This window comes from Thalassophryne amazonica, chromosome 3 (assembly GCF_902500255.1).
Source record: "Thalassophryne amazonica chromosome 3, fThaAma1.1, whole genome shotgun sequence".
NCBI classification, from domain to species: Eukaryota; Metazoa; Chordata; class Actinopteri; order Batrachoidiformes; family Batrachoididae; genus Thalassophryne; species Thalassophryne amazonica.
In genome coordinates, this window is record NC_047105.1 from 142,216,438 (window position 1) to 142,238,555 (window position 22,118).

A 22,118-nucleotide genomic window follows, 5' to 3' on the forward strand; every position below is an offset into this window, starting at 1 on the left:
AATAGCTGACATTGTGTGCGAAGCTGTGATGGTCCTGACCCTATTGGCGTACATAGCTACGTTAACTGGAGCCGTACAACGCAAGAAACCCTGGCTCTACAAACTTGGACTAATCATAATTTGGGCCTTAGGATGGGGAATATTATCATCCTTATACTGGCTGTCTATGGTTAGTCAACTACTCCTGCTGTTATGGTTTATGACCTATGATGCTTGCTTCCCGCGTACAGCTTCTTCAGCTACTACGGGAATGGTAACGTCATCACCATCCCAATCTCCTACGGTGATCATGAGGCAGCTCTGGCGTGCATCTGAATAATCCTGACAAACTCTTTTGCTTGCTTGCAATATAATTATTAAAAGACTAATGTTTCCTCTTACACTGTAGGGGGATATAAGATGTATTAATTGTCAAGCCACCCTGGAACAAGTGATCTACGAGGTAACACCGACTCTGTGGTGCCCGACGTGTTACAGCAACAGCTTCGCTGTCCAAGTGGCGCGAGGAATAATGGGACGCAAGGATACATCTTTTGTGCCCCAGGTACCAACAGCAACATACCTGAAAATTGAGGCTGAGGCAACCGTGATTTGGCATTCCCTTGTGGTTGATCAAATACGAGCTGACACTATAGTGTCTTCAGAAGGATATACATATTGCCCTGTGTTTTCCAAAATGTGGATGTACCCTACGGGAATAAGATTTTCCACATCTCATCTTGCCGATGGCCGGATTGTGGCCATTGGTCCTTCACTACCACCAGTTCCACGTTCATCTCCACGGCACACTGTGGAGGTTGGAGTGCAGACCGAGGATATAAACTGGTGTTTGGAGGCCCTTACGCAGGCGTTCCTGGAGGACCACCTTCAACAGCCCGAGCCTGAGGATATTCACGCTGCAGCTTCACCTCAATCGAAGGATACATCACCACCACGACCGAATACACCAGTTACCCCGTGTTATACACCTGTAACCCCCGCTTCACCATGTGCACCATCGTTCCATGACGGATTATCATCTCAGGAATATGAGGCGACACCATCTTCATCGGATTTACCATCACAAGCATCGCAGATGGAGGAGCAGCCTTCTGACGGCGACAGCAATCTACAGATGGGCGAGGAGGAGTACGTGGTGCTGGACGAGTGTCGTTCAACTCCAGCGCCTCCTGTTCTGTCTCCGATGGTGGATGAAAAAGAAGTGCTCACCCTTCACCCTATCGATGACGACGGGATGTTTTTATGGAAGTATAAAGAGGTCGGCAGAGCTTCAAGTCATGGAGGGGGTGTCAAGAAAGATGACTTTAAGCTTGCTTTCAGCTTGTTTTCATCTTGGAATATAATACGTGCCATTGGATTAATACACATGTTGTTGGAATACTGAACAGTGTTTGGTACTTTCCTGGAGTGACTGAGGTCATACCGGACTTTTCCATTGCAGATGGAGAGGCCCACGGGATGAACTCAGTGGTGAAGACGATGGAATATATTAAAATGACAAAGTATGATCAAATGAAGTATTAATGTGTTAAAAGTAATATCTAAGAATGATTCAAACATGACAAGTATGATTAAATGAACTATTAATGTAATAACAGTAAGAGTTGATTAGAAAATGTATGTTACAAATAAGTGAAATGAATTATTAAAGTGTTGTTTTTCATAAAGGGTGCAGATACAGAGAAAAGAGGAACTGAAAGAAGTTGTTTTTGTGCAGAGGCAGAGACAAAAAAGGAAGTTAATGATGTCGCAAGCGAGGCCAGAAGGGCTGAGGAGAAAAACAACTGTTCAGAACATTAAGATGTAATAAGATATGAGATGAATAATAATGAATGAAAATGTTGTATATGATCATATGAATTGTTTTTATGTGAAAAAGAGTTGAAATGAAATGATTAAATATGATTAAATGTGATTGATGTAACATGATTTAGGAAGCATGAGTTCTCGGAAAAGATGTGTTAAACAGAAAAACAGGAAACCTGCGCAATAGATTTACTGACAATCGGGACATCAGTTATCGTCAGTCAGGAAATGTTCTCCAGATGGCTTCCAGTAAAAGAAGGGGGTAAGGGAGGAGGTTTGGACTCATCATCATCCCCATGGTAACCAAGATCACTTCATCAACAACAAGAGTTTTCGTATAAAAACTGTACAACAACAGGAAACGGGGTTATTCTTCCAGGGAGAGGTGCTGTTGTCACTTCTCCGCTGCTACGAGGAGATCACAAGACTTGACCATCTTGTGAGCTGCAATTGGAATCGAGGAGCGAGAGGATTGGAGACATAAGAGATTATTTGAGAGAGTTTTCAACTCCCACTCAGGCCGTCCAGTCACGGAGTAGCAGAGCATTGGAGAATAATCACTGGCCTTAAGTCTGAGTGGGGAAGTTTCAACGTTTTCTCTCTCATGGAGCATCACATCTTTCCAGAATGGATTAGATCAACTTTTGGTTGATTGAAGAAGGAATAAACTCTTATGTGGATTTATTTCCTGAAGGATATAAACTCTTATGTGGATTATTTCCTGAAGGATTACAACATCACAAGGATCGTGGTCAGCTAACAACTAAAAGCTGATGAAGAGGAGACCAAGTTCATCGAACTGGGGATTTTAACATCAAAAAACCTCCTTCCCTCACTCCTAGAAAATTTGTTGAGAAGTTAATCCAGTCCAGTCAGAGTAAGATCAGATAGCATTATTGAATCAAAAACAAAAATCTCTGCCAATCATTATTCTGATTATATTTGAATTACTGTTGTGAAATTATCATCATATAACCGATTTTGATTATGTTGTCAGCACTTGCAAAACCTGCAATAAATTTCCAAGCATGCAGTTAAAGTGTTAAGGCTCGGACATTGGATTTATTGATTCTTCTTAAGGTGTAAAAGTTAAAGTTTTTTGGGTGTATAACATCAAAAAGTGCTCTAAAAGGTTAGTCTGGTTTTTAACGAAATTAACGCATCCTGGGGACTCGCTGTACGAGTCACTAAATTTAAAATCTAGCAACATTCCAAGAGCCCTGATCCATAAGAGGAGAGCTGCCGTTAACGGGCGTGGCCGGCTCGTATCCTGGTTCCAGAAGGAGGCTATTCGACCGGGGTGCAAGATCAGCGTCAGCGGGGTGGACGTCCGGATGGAGGCAGTGAGCGGCTAGACGAATCTCCTCGCCACCAGCTTAAACAGCCTTTGTGCAGCCCCGCCGGGTAATACCCGCGGAGACACGAAGGTCGGACCCCAGAGACGGAGAGCTGGTCTTATATAAAGCGGGATCTGACAGAATCGAACCCATGACCTTCTTGCTGTGAGGCATCAGTGCTAAACACTAAGCCTCCGTGCTGCCCTAAAATGGATGCACGTAATCAAATTCTGGTTTCTCATCAGGCATTTGCAAAGATCTCAATGAAAACAAGCATCCAAGGCTATAAGGAAAAACTGGTTCAAAACCTGCTCATATTTCTGTTTAAGACAATTTCCAAGACTATGAGCCATATCAGTTCAGTTTCCTTTGGTGTACCCCACATTTTCATTCTACTGTACTTCAGGTTTAACTTTGTGATGTAATGTAATTATATTTTTTCTCTTGCTCTGCTGTTGTTTTACCCTGAATTATCCCAAAGGAATTTATGGACATTTCACATCACACTACAGCCATCATGTTGAATGTATGAGATCAAAAATGATGGACTTAATTTATTTAAGTGGAAAAAAGTTTTCTTATTTTCTTTCAGCCACTTGTTTACTGTATCTGCTCTGTAAGTCCTAACAGCTGATTCTGAATTTGCATCAAACAGATCATATCAGTCATCAAAACATATCATTGTACATATTTCATAGATGTTTAATGGTTAATTAATAATGCTGTATATGCAGCCAACTCTCATTTCATGAAATTAATTTAAATTTGCATCCTAAATTCAATTCAAGAGTGTCTTCAGTGGTTTTAAAGAGGTCTTATAAGCATTAAAGTCAGTTGGCTCATACCAGCAGGTATCTTATTTTATTTCCTCTGGTTTATTTCAGATTGATGATGATGATGATGCTGTGGCTGTCCAAGAGGCTCTATCTACATTTGTCCTCAACGTCTTTTGTGGTCAGCAAAACCCAGGATGCAGGTTTGATAAGCAAACAGAGATAGCCATTGAAAGTGCAGAGGTCCTTTTTGATATTTCCAGTGTTGCACATGCCCTTATGGGCCTTATATATTTTGTGTGGAACTAAGCAACCCTAAAAGACTGAAATATACCCTTGAGGTTTTTCTGAAGATCTTTCTAGAGCTGGAGGATACAAAGGAAGAAAAAGTCCTCTAAGTTTCATGATCTCAAGGTCAAGGTTTTTTTAATTCAGAAATCTTGGCTCCAATGCAGCACATTGTTAATTGTCAGGATTTGTTGTAAGCACATGACATACAGACAATAAACATTGTCTATTTTAGTGAGTTGATGAGTTTTCCCTGCCTGCAGCTATTTTTTTTATCTTAAAAATCATTCAGAATCTGTGGGACAGATACTAAATGATGTTAAATTTGAGTATTTCATGAATCAGCTTAACACAAAAATCATGAATAAAAACTTGTTCTTAACATTTTATATTTACATTTTACTGAAAAAAATGTGCTTGATCTACATCAGAAAGTTAAGACAACTTTTTGAATAAGACTGCTATGTAGATAAGGCAAGCATTATCTTTGTATGAACTACTTCGTTTTTTTAATGTAGTAAATGCATAATGCAAGTAACGTCAGCTTGAGCTTGCCTGTATGATAACTCAAATTTGAATTATTTTAACTGAATTTTACAAGTAAAGATAAAGTTTTAAGGGTAAGTCTAAGTTGACTTTACTTAAAAAATGCATTGCTTTAAGTAAAAGAATTAAGTAGTTCATACAAAGGTTAGCCTTGCTTCAGCTACATAATACTCTTATGCAAAAAGTTGTCTTAATTTTTTTTTTTTTTAAGTAAATCAGGGGGGAAATTTTTATCAGTGTAACCCCCACTTCTCACAAGCCATGAAGACGAAATGGGATAAATTCAAGGAGTGCAAGCAAACCCTGTGGGAGCGCAACGTGAAGTTTGACCTACTCTCCCCGGCTGTCCTGAGGTTCGACCACAGCGGGATCCAGAAGCACTTTGAGGTTCTGAAAAAAACCAATGGACTATATCCGGGATATCTAGGGGTGAAGACACTTTGGTAATGATCAGGACCAAAAGAAAGTGTGTTTTGGACATTATTTACAGTTATGAGCCACGGCATCCCGAAGGAGGTAAATGGTCACAATGACACTGAGACACTGTGACCAATGGACAGGGATTTTGATTCACTCATTTTATTTGCAGGGACCTCCTCAAAATGTTATGAGTATATAAAAGTGATTAAGATGCAGTCAGTCAGGATGGGATCAGTCACTTGTCATGAAGTTGCTGCTCTTTGCTTATTTGTCCTTTTGTTTTGTTTCGATAAGTGCGCAGGCTTCAGACAACAGCTGTCTCAAGCCTGCGCACTTATCGAGTTTTATTGTTTTTAAAATATCAAAATTTCATCATTTTTAGTGATTATTTGTGCACATTTTTGGTGTCATCTACACTTTAAACATGAATATTAACAATGACAAAACAAAAGGACAAATAAGCAAAGAGCAGCAACTTCATGACAAGTGACTGATCAGTCCTCAGCTGCGGCCATAATGTTGCTGTGTCATCACTGGAACTGACACCTGCTGATTCGAGCCCAAATCAATTGTAAACATTGCGGTGGAGCTGTTTTCGGACATTTTTGTTTTTCGATTCCGATTTCGGCATGCCGGAGGCGATGATAAACTGTTTTGTTTTGGGTTTTTTTTTGGGGGGGGGGGGGGGGTGTTGCCAGCTCTTTGGTTGTAATCAAATGATTAAAAACAAAAGTTTTACTATCTGTGACATCAGAAAAAAGAGATGAGGAAGTATAGATTTTTTTATGTACTTTTCCTTAGAAACATTTGCATACATTTCAAATATGAAAAATGACATGAGGGACTGAAAATATCAGCTACAGTGAAGAAAATAAGTATTTGAACACCCGGCGATTTTGCAAGTTCTCCCACTTAGAAATCATGTAGGGGGTCTGAAATTTTCATCTTAGGTGCATGTCTGTGACTGTGACAGTTTATCTCCATATTAGATACACCGTCATGTACAAGCTAAACTGCTGCTTTTTTTGCAAGCTTTGAACCCTGCCGCTTAAACAACTGAAATACATCCATTAATGCATTGACTGGCAGAGTAAAATACACGTAGTAAATATAAATTCTTACCTGTTAGTTTCAGTGAGATTTATCTGAATAAATAATCCACGTTTTAAATCCAAAACAATGTCTAAGCGTGAAGAAAAGTCCCTCCCTCTGTACACACAGCTGCGCCATGAGAGCTCCTCTCCCCCATTGACTCTTGGCGATTAAATTACAGCCACAAAGAAATAAAATAATGTTAAAATTAGTCTGTTTTGTTTTTGTGCCGAGTGGACAAGTCACTGTAACGTGCAAAGTAAACGTGAACTACACTACCCACAATGCTCCCTGCATCGACCGGCCAATCACGTTTTGCGCTTAATGATGATGTCATAAGCAAGCGACAGGCAGCCAGTCTGCTTCTTGGCTAGAAACACACAACAGACTAAAATGTTTGATTTTAGGGTTTACAAACATTTTTGACCGTTAAACTTTACCAGCAAAGGAAATGTTATCAGACTGAAAGTTATCGGAACTAAATTTATGGGAAGATAATTGGTCTGATGACGGTTTCAAAACTTATCTGAAAAGCTAATCTGATAGCAAAAACATTAGCTTCAATAATTATCTGCTATCGGATTAGCTGAACTGTACCCACCACTGGTCGTAATACAGCGAGTATGTCAAAAACATTTTGAGCATGCGTAATATTTTTGACGCATGCCCGCGTATGTCTCATACATCCCACATATGTGGGCCATAACTTATGCAATTGTTAACACACATTTCTTCTAAGTTACTCATAAGTCAAAATACGTCCATTGATGCTGTCCACTGACTGGCTGTGAGCTGCAGTCATGCAAACAGTTCAGATCATTTCAAATATTAAAGCCATTCACACACACACACACGGATTTACATCTGATTTTTTGTAAATGTTATGCCACTGAACCAACACCTCTGTTATTCAGCTTGTATAATAAAGCATTCATAAAAGGGAAATTACCAGTTACTCTATCAAAAGCTTTGGTAACACTGGTCCTTAAAATGGAGAAAGATCCTACTGTAAGAACTATCGTCTGATTTCCCTTATTCCATCAGATGCAAAAATTCTGTCCAAAGTACTTGCAAACAGGGATGTTCTGTAAAGAAGAATGGTCAAAAATACCTTCAACCACAATCTAGACTCTCACTGGAAGCTATAGGAAGTGTTTAGAGGCTGTTATTTCTGCAAAAGGAGGATCTAATAAATAGATTTATGCACCGGCCTAATTTTGTTTAAAGAATTATTGCAGATTTTCTGTAAATCCTATAGTAGTAGGATAGTATTCTATCGATTATTCGAGTAATCGGATAAAAAGTACTTTTGCGTTTTTAAACAACATCAATAGTCCAGGGCTCTCCCTAAGCAATGGCACAATGTCCCTGTGCCAAAGTCTTGACATTTTGCTGAAATGGCGATGGGATGTGGCTTTCGGTTCTTTTTTGTTTCCCCCAACTTGTAAAATGTAACCATTTTGAGTTGTTTTTTTTGTTGTTGTTGTTTTTTAAGGATGGATTGGATTCCTATGTGATTTTTTTTATTATTATTAATTTTTTTTTTTTTTTTTAATCCCTGTTTCTCTGTGATTCAGCAGATGCATTTCAGCAGGAGGTTGAATACATGTGTGTCTTTTTGCAAGGAATGTTTTCACAGTTTTTGCTCTATGGCAAGATACATTATCATCTTGATGATTTCATCATCCCCAAACATCCTTTCAATTGATGGGATAAGAAAAGTGTCCAAAATATCAACATAAACTTGTGCATTTATTGATGATGTAATGACAGCCAGCTCCCCAGTGCCTTTACGTGACATGCAGCCCCATATCATCAATGACTGTGGAAATTTACATGTTCTCTTCAGGCAGTCATCTTTATAAATCTCATTGGAACAGCACCAAACAAAAGTTCCAGCATCATCACCTTGCCCAATGCAGATTCGAGATTCATCACTGAATATGACTTTCATCCAGTCATCCACAGTCCATGATTGCTTTTCCTTAGCCCATTGTAACATTGTTTTTTCTGTTTAGTTGTTAATGATGGCTTTCGTTTAGCTTTTCTGTATGTAAATCCCATTTCCTTTAGGCGGTTTCTTACAGTTCGGTCACAGACGTTGACTCCAGTTTCCTCCCATTCGTTCCTCATTTGTTTTGTTGTGCATTTTCGATTTTTGAGACATATTACTTTAAGTTTTCTGTCTTGACGCTTTGATGTCTTCCTTGGTCTACCAGTATGTTTGCCTTTAACAACCTTCCCATGTTGTTTGTATTTGGTCCAGAGTTTAGACACAGCTGACTGTGAACAACCAACATCTTCTGCAACATTGCGTGATGATTTACCCTCTTAAGAGTTTGATAATCCTCTCCTTTGTTTCAATTGACATCTCTCGTGTTGGAGCCATGATTCACATCAGTCCACTTGGTGCAACAGCTCTCCAAGGTGTGATCACTCCTTTTTAGATGCAGACTAACAAGCAGATCTGATTTGATGCAGGTGTTAGTTTTGGGAATGAAAATTTACAGGGTGATTCCATAATTTATTCCTCAGAATTGAGTGAGTCTATATTTTTTCCCTCTGCTTGGTCTAAAAACATAACCGTTACTGACTGCCACAATTATTTTTCCTGATTTCTTGAAGTATTATTATTATTGCTTATTCTTGCACACGCTGTTTGATGCACATTTTCCTCTACTTGCACCCACCTGTATGTTTTTTAAGAGCTGACGTAACACGTGAATTTCTCCAGTGTGAGATCAATAAAGTCTTATCTTAAACCCAGAGAATATATTCAGTAAAACTATACCGCTCAAAAAGCACATGTGAACAATTGAAAGAAAGAAAAAAAGCCCATTGCAGCTCCTCGCGTTCACCTCAAGTTCTCTCATGATTGTATTAAATAGAGTCCATTAAGTCCTGCTCACAGACCGATTGCCAGTGACAGGACATGTCCACATCCAGTATACTCCTCACAGAGGAAATCTCCACGTCCACTCACAGACGTTGCGCGTGAACAATGGCTGCAGCGCCGCAGTCACAGGAAGAATGATAAACTAACAGAAATCAGAGTGCACACCTGCAGCGATGCACAAGAAGAAATCAAAATGAGAAGAGAAATCAGAGCACACACCAGCAGGGCTGCACAAGAAAAAAAAAAAAATTCAACACATTGATATCAGAACAAGTTTGATCCACAGAGCTGTGACACATGTCCCTGAGTAAAAGCACGAAACCCAGTGTTCTTGGATTTCCTTCTGAACAAGGTTCGAGTTGACTGCATGAGGCAGTACGTTTGTGCATGCACGCTATACCTTAAGTGCCTGGAGCGGCCGCCGGCAACCACATGCATTGCCGACCATGGCAACACACGTGGTTGCAGACCCTGCAGCGGCTCTGTAATCAACTTGAAGCTTGAACCAATGATGCAGTGCTCCGACCCACTGCATGAGATGAGATATACTTTATTGATCTCACAGTGGAGAAATTATGTTTACACTCCAGTTACCTCAGACAGCAATTAGTCCACAGTTATTACTTGTTTACCGTAATAATGGCACACATCAGAATTAAAGACAGCACATACACATTTGACATTGTTTATGTGTACTAAGTCTGAAGAAGTCCGTTATCTGAATTGAGGCAAGTGGGTGAAGGCCACGCAGCAACCCTGAGATGCGCCGCCGTCAGCTTAGGGGGAAGAACGGGGGCTGCAGGTAAAACTGCACTGCTCCCGCAGAAGGGAAAGGAGTGACATGAGCAGGCACCGGTGTGGGAAGTGTTGATGGGGGATAGGAAGAGGTGGGGGGAGGGAATGGAGCATGCTTCAGTCCTGTGAAAAGCAATTTATTGTCTTTGTGAGTTGAGATAAGAAACAGCAAAATGATCCCCAGGCCGAAAAATTCCTCTGGAGGAAAACAGTCGGGCAATTTGACTTTCAGGCTTGATAAGCCTGTAATGTTATGGTTTGAGCAGTGAAAAACACTTTTTAACAGTTCCACTTGAACTAAGAATATTCCCAATTATGAATTAAGAATATTCACCGGCCTCCGAAATCTTCAACTTCAACTGCAAGGCACGCATCTGCTCCAAGATGTCATCCAATTTGCATCTGAGTTCAAGAGTCATCGCAGTCTGAGAATGCACTGCCTTGCCAACCTCGTTAATCATGACGGACAAGCGAGGGGCCGTGGTTCTTGATGCCGCAGTCTTGTCAATTTTCCGGTAGATCAGGGCAGCACATAAGCCAAAACATATCAGCCCTGCTACCATAAGACCAAAAATTAATAAATCCTCAACATCCTCAACAGAGAAAGGCGCCAAGCATGCCACACGCCAGGAACTCCAGGAGTCGAGAACATAGCCCGCAGGTCCTGGTCTTAAACTTCTTGTAGAAAAAATGGTGTCAATAGCGTTCAGATACCAGCTGATCTATTCCATGGTTAATCCAATAGTAGTCCAATAGATCCAGAATCCAAAATAATTTGAGGAATTCACAGTCTGGTGAAGTAGGGACTTGAAGGTCAAAGCAGAGAATAGAGATAAGGGAGAGTGGAGGAGATGCGACCGCCCTCGTCAGAGTCCCAAGCTGAAATTGTTGGTTCACTGCTTTGCTGCTTTTCGGAAGCAGCACTATCGCACTCTCAGGTTCTTTCCTCCCCCGTAGCCTGTGAGTAACCTTAAATCATGTCAGAGCCGGAGTGGGTCATTTTGGTGGAGATATAGTTCGATGGGGGCTGAAACCATCGGCTTCGTGCGAGTGCGGAGAGGAGGCCCAGACCGCGGCTCACCTACTCGGTGAATGTAAGATCTTTGCCCCCCCCCCTCCCAACCCATCACAACCTTACAACCATAGATGACGATATCGAGAGATGGCTTCAACACCTGGCCAACATTGTTGGATGAGCTTTACAACACTCATACGCAAGAAGAAGAAGAAGAAGAAGCAGCAGCAAGTCCACTTCTTAACCCCTCTCAAAGCCCTTTAAAGATGCCTATCAAGCTCATTCAATAACTTAAGTTCTTAAGGGGCCATAGATTGGACTTTCAAAGTTTGGTGTACATCGAAGTGATGGCCTGGTGCAAAAAAACATGTTTACATATGTTGCAATATTGCAAAAAAGCGGTAGGTGGCCCCAACTGTGGAATAAGTTACTGCATAATTTTCGCACTACTTCTGACCAAGCACTTTCTCAATCAAACGTCAAGACTTATTCATTTTAAGTGGGTTTCAATACCTAATGGTGTTGTGACATGTTTTTTTTTTATGTGTTTTTAACTCTATTGTATGTTTGTTTTATTTTTGTGAATTCTTATCTCTGTATTCACTGTAAAAAACTTTGGACACAATCTGGCTGCTGTGAAGTCTTACAGAAATGAATGTTGAGTGATTCTAAGTGTAAAACAGATTTGCCATGAGGCAGTTTGTACTACATATCAAACAAGGATGACAAACCCAAACTGGAAAAGCACAAAAGTGTAATAACATTGACAGAAGTGGTTTCTTCTTAGTCATATTTGTATATTTTCTCCAAAACAGTAACGTAATGTGTGGCTCTCAGTACAACAGAAATCACAGATTCATCTGTCAGCATTTGCTTAAATATATAACATGAGACACTTCAACTAACCTTGGTGTCACAGGTAAATTCTGCAATTTCACCTTGTCTCATGGTGATGACCAACCTCTCCCACACAGCCAATTTAAATTTCTTTCCTAGAATTAGCTCCATAGGTTTGCTCTGCCCTCCCATGGTTCTGGAGTCATCCAGCACCATGCCATCACACAAGCTGGTGCGGTAGTGGAAGATCACCTGTACAGATTGTATAGGCACAAACAAAAGAAAATTAGACGAACATAGACACTGCAACACTGTCCTTTAAAACAGATAAAAACAGATGTCATGGTAAATACAAAGGAGTAAATACAAAGCATTCAGCTCCCACACAACATCAAACACATGAAACATGAGCTCTCAGAGAGTGCTGCTGGAGATGTGTCATATTGTTTTGTTATGATACAATGGCATAAATTTTACCTATTTTCAGAAAATGTCATTAATGACATGTTTATATACAACCCCAATTCCAATGAAGATACAATGATTTACAAATCCTCTTCAACTGTGTATTCAATTGTGTATTCAATTGAATACACAATTGAAGTTGTGTATTCAATTGAATACACAATTTCAATTTATTTTCATTTGTATAGTGCCAAATCACAGAGTTGCCTCAACGTGCTTCACAAAAGTAAGGTCAAACCTTACTAACCCCCAGAGCAGCAGTGGTAAGGGAAAGCTCCCTCTGAGGAAGAAACCTCAAGCAGACCAGACTCAAAGGGCTGACCCTCTGCTTGGGCCGTGCTACAGACATAAATGATAGAAGAATTCACAAAACGAATGTATAGGAAATGCTGTTGGTGCACAGGACAGAAGGACACCACAAAGACAAGATATTTAATGCTCAGACTGATAGACTTTATTGTTTGTGTGGAAATATTTGCTCATTTTGAAATGATGTCTGCAACACATTTCAAAAAAGTTGTGAGAGTGGCAACAAAAGACTGGGAAAGTTGATGAATGCTCAAAGAACACCTGTTTGGAACATTCCACAAGTGAACAGGTTCATTGGAAACGTGCGTGTCATGATTAGGTATAAAAGGAGCATCCCCAAAAGGCACAGCCATTCACAAGCAAATATGGGGCAAGGATCAACACTTTGTGAACAATTGCGTGAAAAATAGACCAACAGTTTAAGAACAATATTTCTCAATGTTCAATTGCAAGGAATTTAGGGATTCCATAATCTACAGTCCATAATATAATCAGAAGATTCAGAGAATCTGGAGAACTTTCTACATGTAAGCGGCAAGGCCGAAAACCAACACTGAATGCCCATGACCTTCGATCCGTCAGGCGGCACTACAGTAAAACCTGATATTGTGTAAAGGATCTTACCATGTGGGCTCAGGAACACTTCAGAAAACCATTGTCAGTTAACACAGTTCGTCGCTACATCTACAAGTGCAAGTTAAAACTCTACCATGCAAAGCGAAAGCCATGCATCAACATCATCCAGAAAGCCGCCGCCTTCTCTGGGCCCGAACTCATTTGAAATGGACAGACACAAAGTGGAAGTGTGCTGTGGTCTGATGAGTCCACATTTCAAATTGTTTTTGGAATTCATGTGCAGGACACACGCGCGGGGCCGGCTAGACAAACCGCCAGCAGATGTGGACATGATAAGAGCACACTGCTTCTCATTCATGTCATTTCATGACTGTACGTCTGTGATCATGGGTCATCGACGAATCATAATTGCCCACATGATGAGAGGGATTCAATAAAATGAGGTGTTTTGATATGGTGTGTGGTTTTTATTTTTTTTATTACGTCAATGTCCTCCTTGATTTCAGGCAACTTCCCGTATCTTTTCAAGGACAGAGATGTGGCTCAGTGGTAAAGTTTCTGGCTGGTAATCAAAGCGTTTGGGAAGTGCAGGTGCAAATCCCGTGGGTGGCATGTATTTTTAATTTTTTTTCACATTCTGGGCAACACACAACGCTTCACAACACTGTAACTAAAATACAAATAAAATAAAATAAAAAAACTGACTGCGAGGCTTGCATGTTCAATCTCCAGCTACAATACATCTGCTGATTCTCAGAGAAAGAGGGATTTAAAAAAAAAAAAAAAAAAAAACACAGGGACCCAGTCCACCAACCTTTATTTTTATATTATATATATATATATATATATATATATATATTTACAAGGTCTGTTAGAAAAGTATCTGACCTTTTTATTTTTTTTCAAAAACCATATGGATTTGAATCACGTGTGATTGCATCAGCCAAGCTTGAACCTTCGTGCGCATGCGTGAGTTTTTTCACGCCTGTCGGTTGCGTCATTTGCAAAAAAATCTAACGTACCTCAGGAAGTGTGCTGACGAGCGTGAGACCTCACCCCCTCCTCTTTCACAGACCGTGCATCAAACCCTGGACGTTCTCTGCATCCACTGATGATGAGATGGCTCCCGAGACGACGATCTCACCCGTCTGGTCACAAGGTCGAGTCTCTGGCAAATACACACTGTATACTCCAGTCTTAAATGCCACCATGTTCCAATCCATATAGATGCACCTCAGCTGTGAGTCCTGACGAGCCGCAGGTGATCAGGGTGAGGTCCTGATAACCTCAGCAACACAGCCACTCAGTCCCAAATGCAAGCCACCTGGAAGGAAAAACAAAAGACAGAAACAAAAAGGCAGCCAGGCCCCCCAGCCATACAACAGTTTCAGCAGGGTTTGAGCCTGTCGATCGGCGCTCGGAGTGCGGCGTGCTCTCAGCAGCTGTGGGCGGTCTTTAAACCGGCTGGAGCACTCCTTAATCTGTGTAATCCCCATAAAATCGTCCCTCAAAGCCATTTGAATTTTCTGAATGGTTACCACCTGGAGGTCTCTCACAGTTTCTGGAAAAAATTGATGCAGCAAAGCTCCAAATCATTCAGACATTTATTCACAATAAAAATCCAACGAGAGGGGTGGACCACTGCTCACACAAAGCCTGCTCACAGGCGAATGACGCAATCGACAGGCGTGAAAAAACTCACGCATTCGCACGAAGGTTCAAGCTTGGCTGATGCAATCACACGTGATTCAAATCCATATGTTTTTTGAAAAAAATAAAAAGACAGACCTCGTATATATATATTTTATATATAACTTAAAAATGGTTACAAAAGTTCGTTTACAAAAGTTTACAAAAAATGGTACAAGTTCGAGAAAACAAAACAAAGCCACATCCCATCACCATTTCAGCAAAATGTCAACACATTGGCGCAGCAATATTGTGCGATTGCTTAGTAGACTATTGATGATGTTTAAAAACGCAAAAGTACTTTTTCTCCAATTAGATTGCCAGAATAATTGATAGAATACTCGATTACTAAAATAATCAATAGCTGCAGCCCTAGTTTTCATTATTGGATTACCTTTTCAGATAACTTTGAAACCATCAGCGGACCAAATTAGCTTCCGATAAATTTTGGTCTGATAATTTTTAGACCACTAACATATTTATGCAAAATGAATAAAGCTTAACAGTTAAAACAGTTGTGAAGTCTGAAATCAAACACTTTAGTACCTGCCTGTTAAATGTTTTGTAGCAGACAGACAGCTCTATCCTCTGCAGGCAGAAGAGAGCTGGTTACAGGAGAGAAAGGAAGCGAGAGATGAAAAAGTCTGTTTCATTTTACATGATACAGACTGGCCGGCATATCACACAAGTCATCAACAGGCATACAGTTTTAAATTATCGTTAAAATTTTAACCAAACTAATCCCAGACAAGTTTTTTTAAATTAATATCACATCTGGCATTTAATAAAGTGAAAATTTCAGCTATATGTTTTAGTTTTAAAGTAATGCACTAATTTTGAAGGTTTTAGTGTTTGGACACACATGCTGCAGTGCATTATGGGTAAAGTTTCACAACAGGAGAAATGCATTGAGACACTCTGATGAGGCTGCACTTTAACCGCTGCACCCAGACAACAGCATTAAACTTTGTATATTGTGCCTAAAGCTCTTGTGAATATATTCTCTGGGTTTATAGACAATGTTATTGTGTTTGTTTTATGTAAACATGCCAGAAGGAAGCTTAGGTTGTGTGACCTGCTATTGTTTCCTGTTCATGTCATTCTGGGGGAAAGTGAAGTTTGGTCTTTAACATCCTGGCCAGTTGGCAGTGTTCATGGCAGTATTCGCCCAGTTGAGATATCCCACAATCCTTTGCGTGCCAGGGAGTTGCTGCAGCCTCTTATTAACATGATGAAAAGCATAAAAATGTACATTTTGATTGTATAATATTCATTTACAATTGTTATCATGTGGATTCTCTGTGCTGTTCAGACCACAGTGTTTTAACTGTTACTGCTATCACTACAAGAAAATACTCAACTTTAAATAACTTATTATTAACTGTTTGTGTTTCTTTACATTTTAAAGATATTTCTTAATTTGGCCCACATCAGGAACATTTCAAGACCTTCCAACATGATTTGTCAGTGTACCACTGACTTTTCATTTTTGTCTTGGTGGATCCTGAGATTTATTTTTACTGCGCTCGACTGCTGAAGAATCAGCTGATGCATGTGATAAATGTGAATGAATGAGGCGCTGTGACTCTTTCAACTTCTGGTTCAGGGTGAGAAATACACCTGGAACAGAAAATCCACCAAGGGACTTCTGTAGGAACTTAGCTGTACCTTCTCAAATGGATGACCAGGCGTCACATTCTCCTTTTTTTTTTTTTTGCCTTCTTTTATTTTTAACAAATGATGAACATTACAACCACCTTACAGGATGTACTCGCTCTCTCTTTTTTTATACACTGTTTCTGCTTATAGAATTGCCGTTTCTTTCTAAAGATTAACAGGCGCATACTGCCACCTTGTGGTCAGTTGAAATAACTGTCCATCAGTCTGAAACATCAACTTAGGTGCCCCTTAACTGAGAACCCATTTTAACCCTTTAACTGAAAGATAAATCTTTTCTATATTTTATTAGTGAAACACTGCCATCTAGTGGCACAGTATAACAATGTGGCTGTCATTTTTTTAAGTTAAGTTTGTTTCATTTATTGAAAAAAGAACTCGTGACTAGTACTGCTAGGCAGTGTCTTCTCCTGTCCTGTGGAAGGGATATTTTTCTGTTTATTTAAGCAATCAAAGGCCATATCGGTAAGTTACGTGATATTTATTTGTTTTGACATTACGAGAGACTGATGTTTATGTATATCTGCAGAAAAACTAAATAAAACAGATTTGTATTACAGCTAGTTTGAATAATTAGTCTGGGAAATGTGCAGGATTTCTTTAATACTTTAATGGCATATTTATTCATGTGTATTGTTCAAGGATGACTGTGTATATGATAAATACTTAGTTTGTGTGATAAGGATTTGGTGGGTGAGTTACATTGAAGAGTATACATTCATAGCATTCTGTATTGCTTGTATTACAGTTTCACAGTCAAGTCATGTCCCTCAGTAAACTCAAAGACAACGCAACTTCTATGGTCTGAGAGTCTTCTCTGAGCATGTCTGATTGTTTAGCTTGCTGGATAAGCTTTTTCAAGCACGAAGAGTGAGGCCAGTATAGTGAAAGGATATCTTCTCAACGCTTCTGCACTTTAAGACTCCTGTACAGCACTCTACAACCTACTGCTTTCCACAAACTGCAACAGTAGAAAGTCTCTAGGCTGCAATTAACATGGAAGAGAAAAGCCAGACAGCAGAGAACATGCTAACAGCAAAAGCCCAAGTGCACAGCAAAAGAGACGGGGATGATTTAGAGATCCGGTCAGTGTGCTTCCGTTCATCACGATCTTCTAGCAGCTCAAAGGCAAGCATGGCTTTAGCAATTGCTGGTGCAAAGGCAAAGGCAGCAGAGGCCAGAGCCACTTTCTCTAAGAAAGAGATCAAAATCAAAGTAGAAAGAGGTAAGATTGACGCGCAGCTCGAAGCGCTGCAAGATGAAAAAGAAAAGGAAGCAGCCTTGGCTGAGGCTGCAGCTTTAGAAGCGGCATTTGAAGATGACAATGGTGACCTACCTGAACTCGAATTAGCCACTGACGTCAAACAACAACCTCCAAAGATTAGTTTGGCTGAACATCTAGGCAAAATGGAAGAAGAAAAGAGATAAGCCCCTTCCCAGTAGAGCAGTTTCAGAGTCCTGCATTGCCTCACCATCAACAAATGCAACCTGAGATACCTACTATATCTCACCACGACCTGTCACTTCCCAGTGTCAGGAGAAGGCAGAGAGAAAGTGGAGGAACATATCAAATCAGTTCACATAAGGCACCCAGAAGCTGGCTTGAGAATGGTGTGGGATCATCTAGAGCAATGTTACGGGACGCCTGAAGCCAATGGAAAAGCTCTTTTTACTAGACTAGAGAACTAGAGAGACTTCCCAAGAGAACTTCCCAAAGATATCCAACAAAGATGCACAAAAGCTGCGTGACCTTACAGATCTCCTACTAGAGATAGAAGCAGCTAAAGAGGATGAGTTGGCTTTAAATACAAAGAAGAGAACCGCTCACACTCTTAACAAGTGTAGGGGTTTCAGAGAGAAACCTCTTGAGGAACGGAGACAGTTTATCAAGGAGAATGCCATTTATTTCCGCTGTTGTGCATCCTCAACTCACATTGGGGAAAATAAGTATTTGACCCCCTACCCACCAGCAAGAATTCTGGCTCTCACCGACCTGTTAATTTTTCTTTAAGAAGCCCTTTACCTGTATTAACTGCACCTGTTTGAACTTGTTACCTGTATAAAAGACACCTGTTCACACACTCAATCAATCACACTCCAACCTGTCCACCATAGCCAAGACCAAAGAGCTGTCTAAGGACACCAGGGACAAAACTGTAGACCTGCACAAGGCTGGGATGAACTACAGGACAACAGGCAAGCAGCTTGGTAGAAGACAACTGTTATGATTATGTATTAGACAGTGGAAGAAACACAAGATGATTGTCAATCTCCCTCGGTCTGGAATTCCATGCAAGATCTCACTTTGTGGGTTAAGGATGATCCTGAGAAAGCTCAGAACTACACAGGAGGACCTGGTCAATGACCTGAAAAGAGCTGGGACCACAGTCACAAAGATTACTTTAGTAACACATGATGCTGTCATGGTTTAAAATCGTGCAGGGCAGCAAGGTCCCCCTGCTCAAGCCAGCACATGTCCAGGCCCGCTTGAAGTTCACCACTGACCATCTGGATGATCCAGAGGAGGCATGGGAGAAGGTCATGTGGTCAGATGAGACCAAAATAGGGCTTTTTGGAATCAACTCCACTTACCATGTTTAGAGGATGAGAACAAACCCAAGAAAACCATCCCAACCGTGAACCATGGGGGTACAAACATCATACTCTGGGGATGCTCTTCTGCAAAGGGGACAGGACGACTGCACCCTATTGAAGGGAGGACGGATGGGGTCATGTATTGCAAAATTTTGGCAAACAACCTCCTTCCCTCAGTAAGAGCATTGAAGATGAGTCGGGTCATGGCTGGGTCTTCCAGCATGACAATGACCCCAAACACACAGCCAGGGTAACTAAGGAGGGGCTCCATAAGAAGCATTTCAAGGTCCTGGAGTGGCCTGGCCAATCTCCAGACCTGAACTCAATAGAAAATCTTTGGAGGGAGCTGAAACTCCAAACCTGAAAGATTTGGAGAAGATCTGTATGAAGGAGTGGACCAAAATCCCTGTTGCAGCCTAATGCCGCGTTCACACCGGAGGACACGTGAGCGATGGCTGTGACAGGTTGCTATGTAATCCCTATGGAAGGACGCGCTGTGGCGCCACAAAAGTTCAAGCCACGCAATGCGACGCAATGCAACGCGATGGACGTGAATGAAGCGATTTTGAGCGATTGGCATGTTTGTGGCGCAATATCGTGTCACGCTCCTACCCAAGCTGAAAAATCTAAACTTTTTCGTCTTGTCGCATCGCATTGACGAATCAGGGACTGGATATGTAGTGACGTGGAGATGTCTGGAGTTTATACTTGGTGTGGACATGTCCTGCCTGTGGCAGCCAGCCTGTGAGCAGGACTTATGTCCGTATTGTCCTTTATTTCATAATTATGACAGAGTTTGAGGGGAGAGTGAGCAGCAGCACTGCAACAACGGCTAGTTTTTTTTTTTTTTTACATGCACGCGCGAACGAATCGTCCGTGAAGATTTTATTTATTAACTACACAGATGTATAATAAAACAAATGGTGACTGGTTTATAACACAATTATGACAGAGTTTGAGGGGAGAGGAGGCAGCAGCACTGCAGCGGCAGTCAGTTTGTTTGTTTGTTTTTTTGTTTTTTTTAATTGTTCACATGTGCGTGCGCGAACGGGACAGGAGGTCCTCAAATGAGATGCGAATTTGTGGCGTCGCGTGGCATGCAGTGTGAACGCAGCATAAGACTGTATGGCTGCAAACCTGCAGACTCCAGCAGCCAGCTGAGTTCAGCTCTGATGTATGAAGAGACAATCATGCCATTAATGTCTTTAAAGGAAATGCTTTTGGCAAAAACTACAGACTTTTTTCTATCTATGTCCCAAGATCAAGGATCCACCATGTACATATACTTCATATTTATTAACTTTTAAGACTCAATAAAATGATGTTGACACAGAAAACCTGTAAAGCCTACTTGTAGTACAAAGAAAATTCACAGGAGGTATCGATAATGGAATTGAGCGGAATTGATAATAGTATCGATATAGATAAAATGTTAACAATACCAATCCCTACCCCCGACTGAGCCATTTTATGTTGTTGTGATACACATCTCTATATTCAACCTGGATGTCAAGTTGAAACTGTTGAAACTGGCGGTGGCACAGGGCTTTGAAGCGAATATAATGAACTGCCTTTATCACCGGTTTCAAAACATGATCATATTTCAGCTGTTTGACACAAGGAACTTGTTGGTGAATAATACAGTGGAGTTTTATAGCCTTTCTTTTAACCTTTATTTAACTGGTTAGTCCCAGTGAGATTGAGATCTATTTTGCAAGGGAGACCTGGTTAATTATAGTTTCCAATTCCCCTAACATGCATAACTTTAAATGTGGGAGGAACCGGAGCACCCGGACAAAACCCACACAAACGGGAAGAACATGCAAACTTCACACAGAAAGGACCAGGAGAGAATCAATCCTATGACCGTCTTGCTGTGAGGCAACAGTGCTAACCACTAATCCAAAAGGTTTTTTTGTTTTTTTTCAAGACAGACTTTTTCTTCATTTTATGTTGGCTTCAAATGTGATTTTGGTAAAAACTTTAGAAATATTTGTGTTCTATGTGAAGAAATGAAAAGTATGTCATTTGCAATAAAAAATTCCATAAAATAGTTCACATGCATTTAATGTTAATGGTTGAATGTCGGGCTGTATGGTCAGCCCCAGACAGAGTCACCTCACCAAATCTGGCCCTCTTTGCAAAACATTTCAACACCACTGCCCTAGACAGTATCTGTGGAAAATATCCTGACCAATAAGAGACTGGAAACACAGTGAAGAAGTTAGAGAACCAATCACCACTCATGCACAACCCATCTCGTCCCACCCCTTATCTTGCCGTCGACGAAAATAAATAAACTGGAGTGAAACGTGAATTTTTAAACCAGCGGTACCAAAATGTTTGACATTACCACAAAGGCAACAATGTCTGCACACACACGTTACCTTGGTTCCACTCGGGAAAGTCGATAAGTAGCCCTTTCCAGGACTGATCAGTTTCTTAATTATTCCTTCTTGAGCGAGCTTGCGTGCCTCTTCCTCCATCCTGGACCAAGTCTCACCACAAATGACGACGTTTGCCGAATTCAGTTGTCACATACAACGTCCCAACAAATTTACTACGTGAAGGAAAACGAGGTTGAGGCTGAAGACTACAAAATTAGGTCTTAATCGACTTCCTTTAATCTGAATTTCTTAAAAACAAGTGATAATATGATTCCCAGTGATCATCGTCCTTTTTTCCACTCCCTCACCCTTCTTCTTTTCTTCTTCTTCCAACGCCTAAATTTCTTCTTCTTTGTTGAAAACGGCATATTTGTGCATTATCGCCATCTTCTGTATTGGAGCGCAGATCAGCATGTATATTTATATATTAAAGGTATAATGCCACCCAAATTTCAGTAAAGTGACAAAATTTAGTTTATACTGAAATCCAAGCATTATAATGTAGGTTTGTTTTCAAAACTTCTTGTACAAATTACAGCTCATTTTAATTAAGAGAACATTCTTTTTGATGCTGTCTGCAGGAGGACGTGCGTGTGCGCATGCAAGAGCTTTTGA

The 22,118-nt window shown here is 40.6% G+C and overlaps 1 protein-coding gene across 1 annotated transcript in view; it reads right to left on the reverse strand.

The window, feature by feature from the left end:
- LOC117507670 (AH receptor-interacting protein-like) overlaps positions 1–21,819 on the reverse strand; it is an 80,480-nt gene extending 58,661 nt beyond the window's left edge. The window contains exons 1-2 of the mRNA XM_034167488.1: positions 21,504–21,819; positions 11,875–12,057 (exon numbers count right to left, since the gene is read on the reverse strand). Of these exons, the coding sequence (XP_034023379.1) occupies positions 11,875–12,057; positions 21,504–21,602 (282 nt within the window). The 5' untranslated portion in view covers positions 21,603–21,819. The remainder of the gene's footprint in view (positions 1–11,874; positions 12,058–21,503) is intronic.
- Positions 21,820–22,118: the final 299 nt, after the last annotated feature.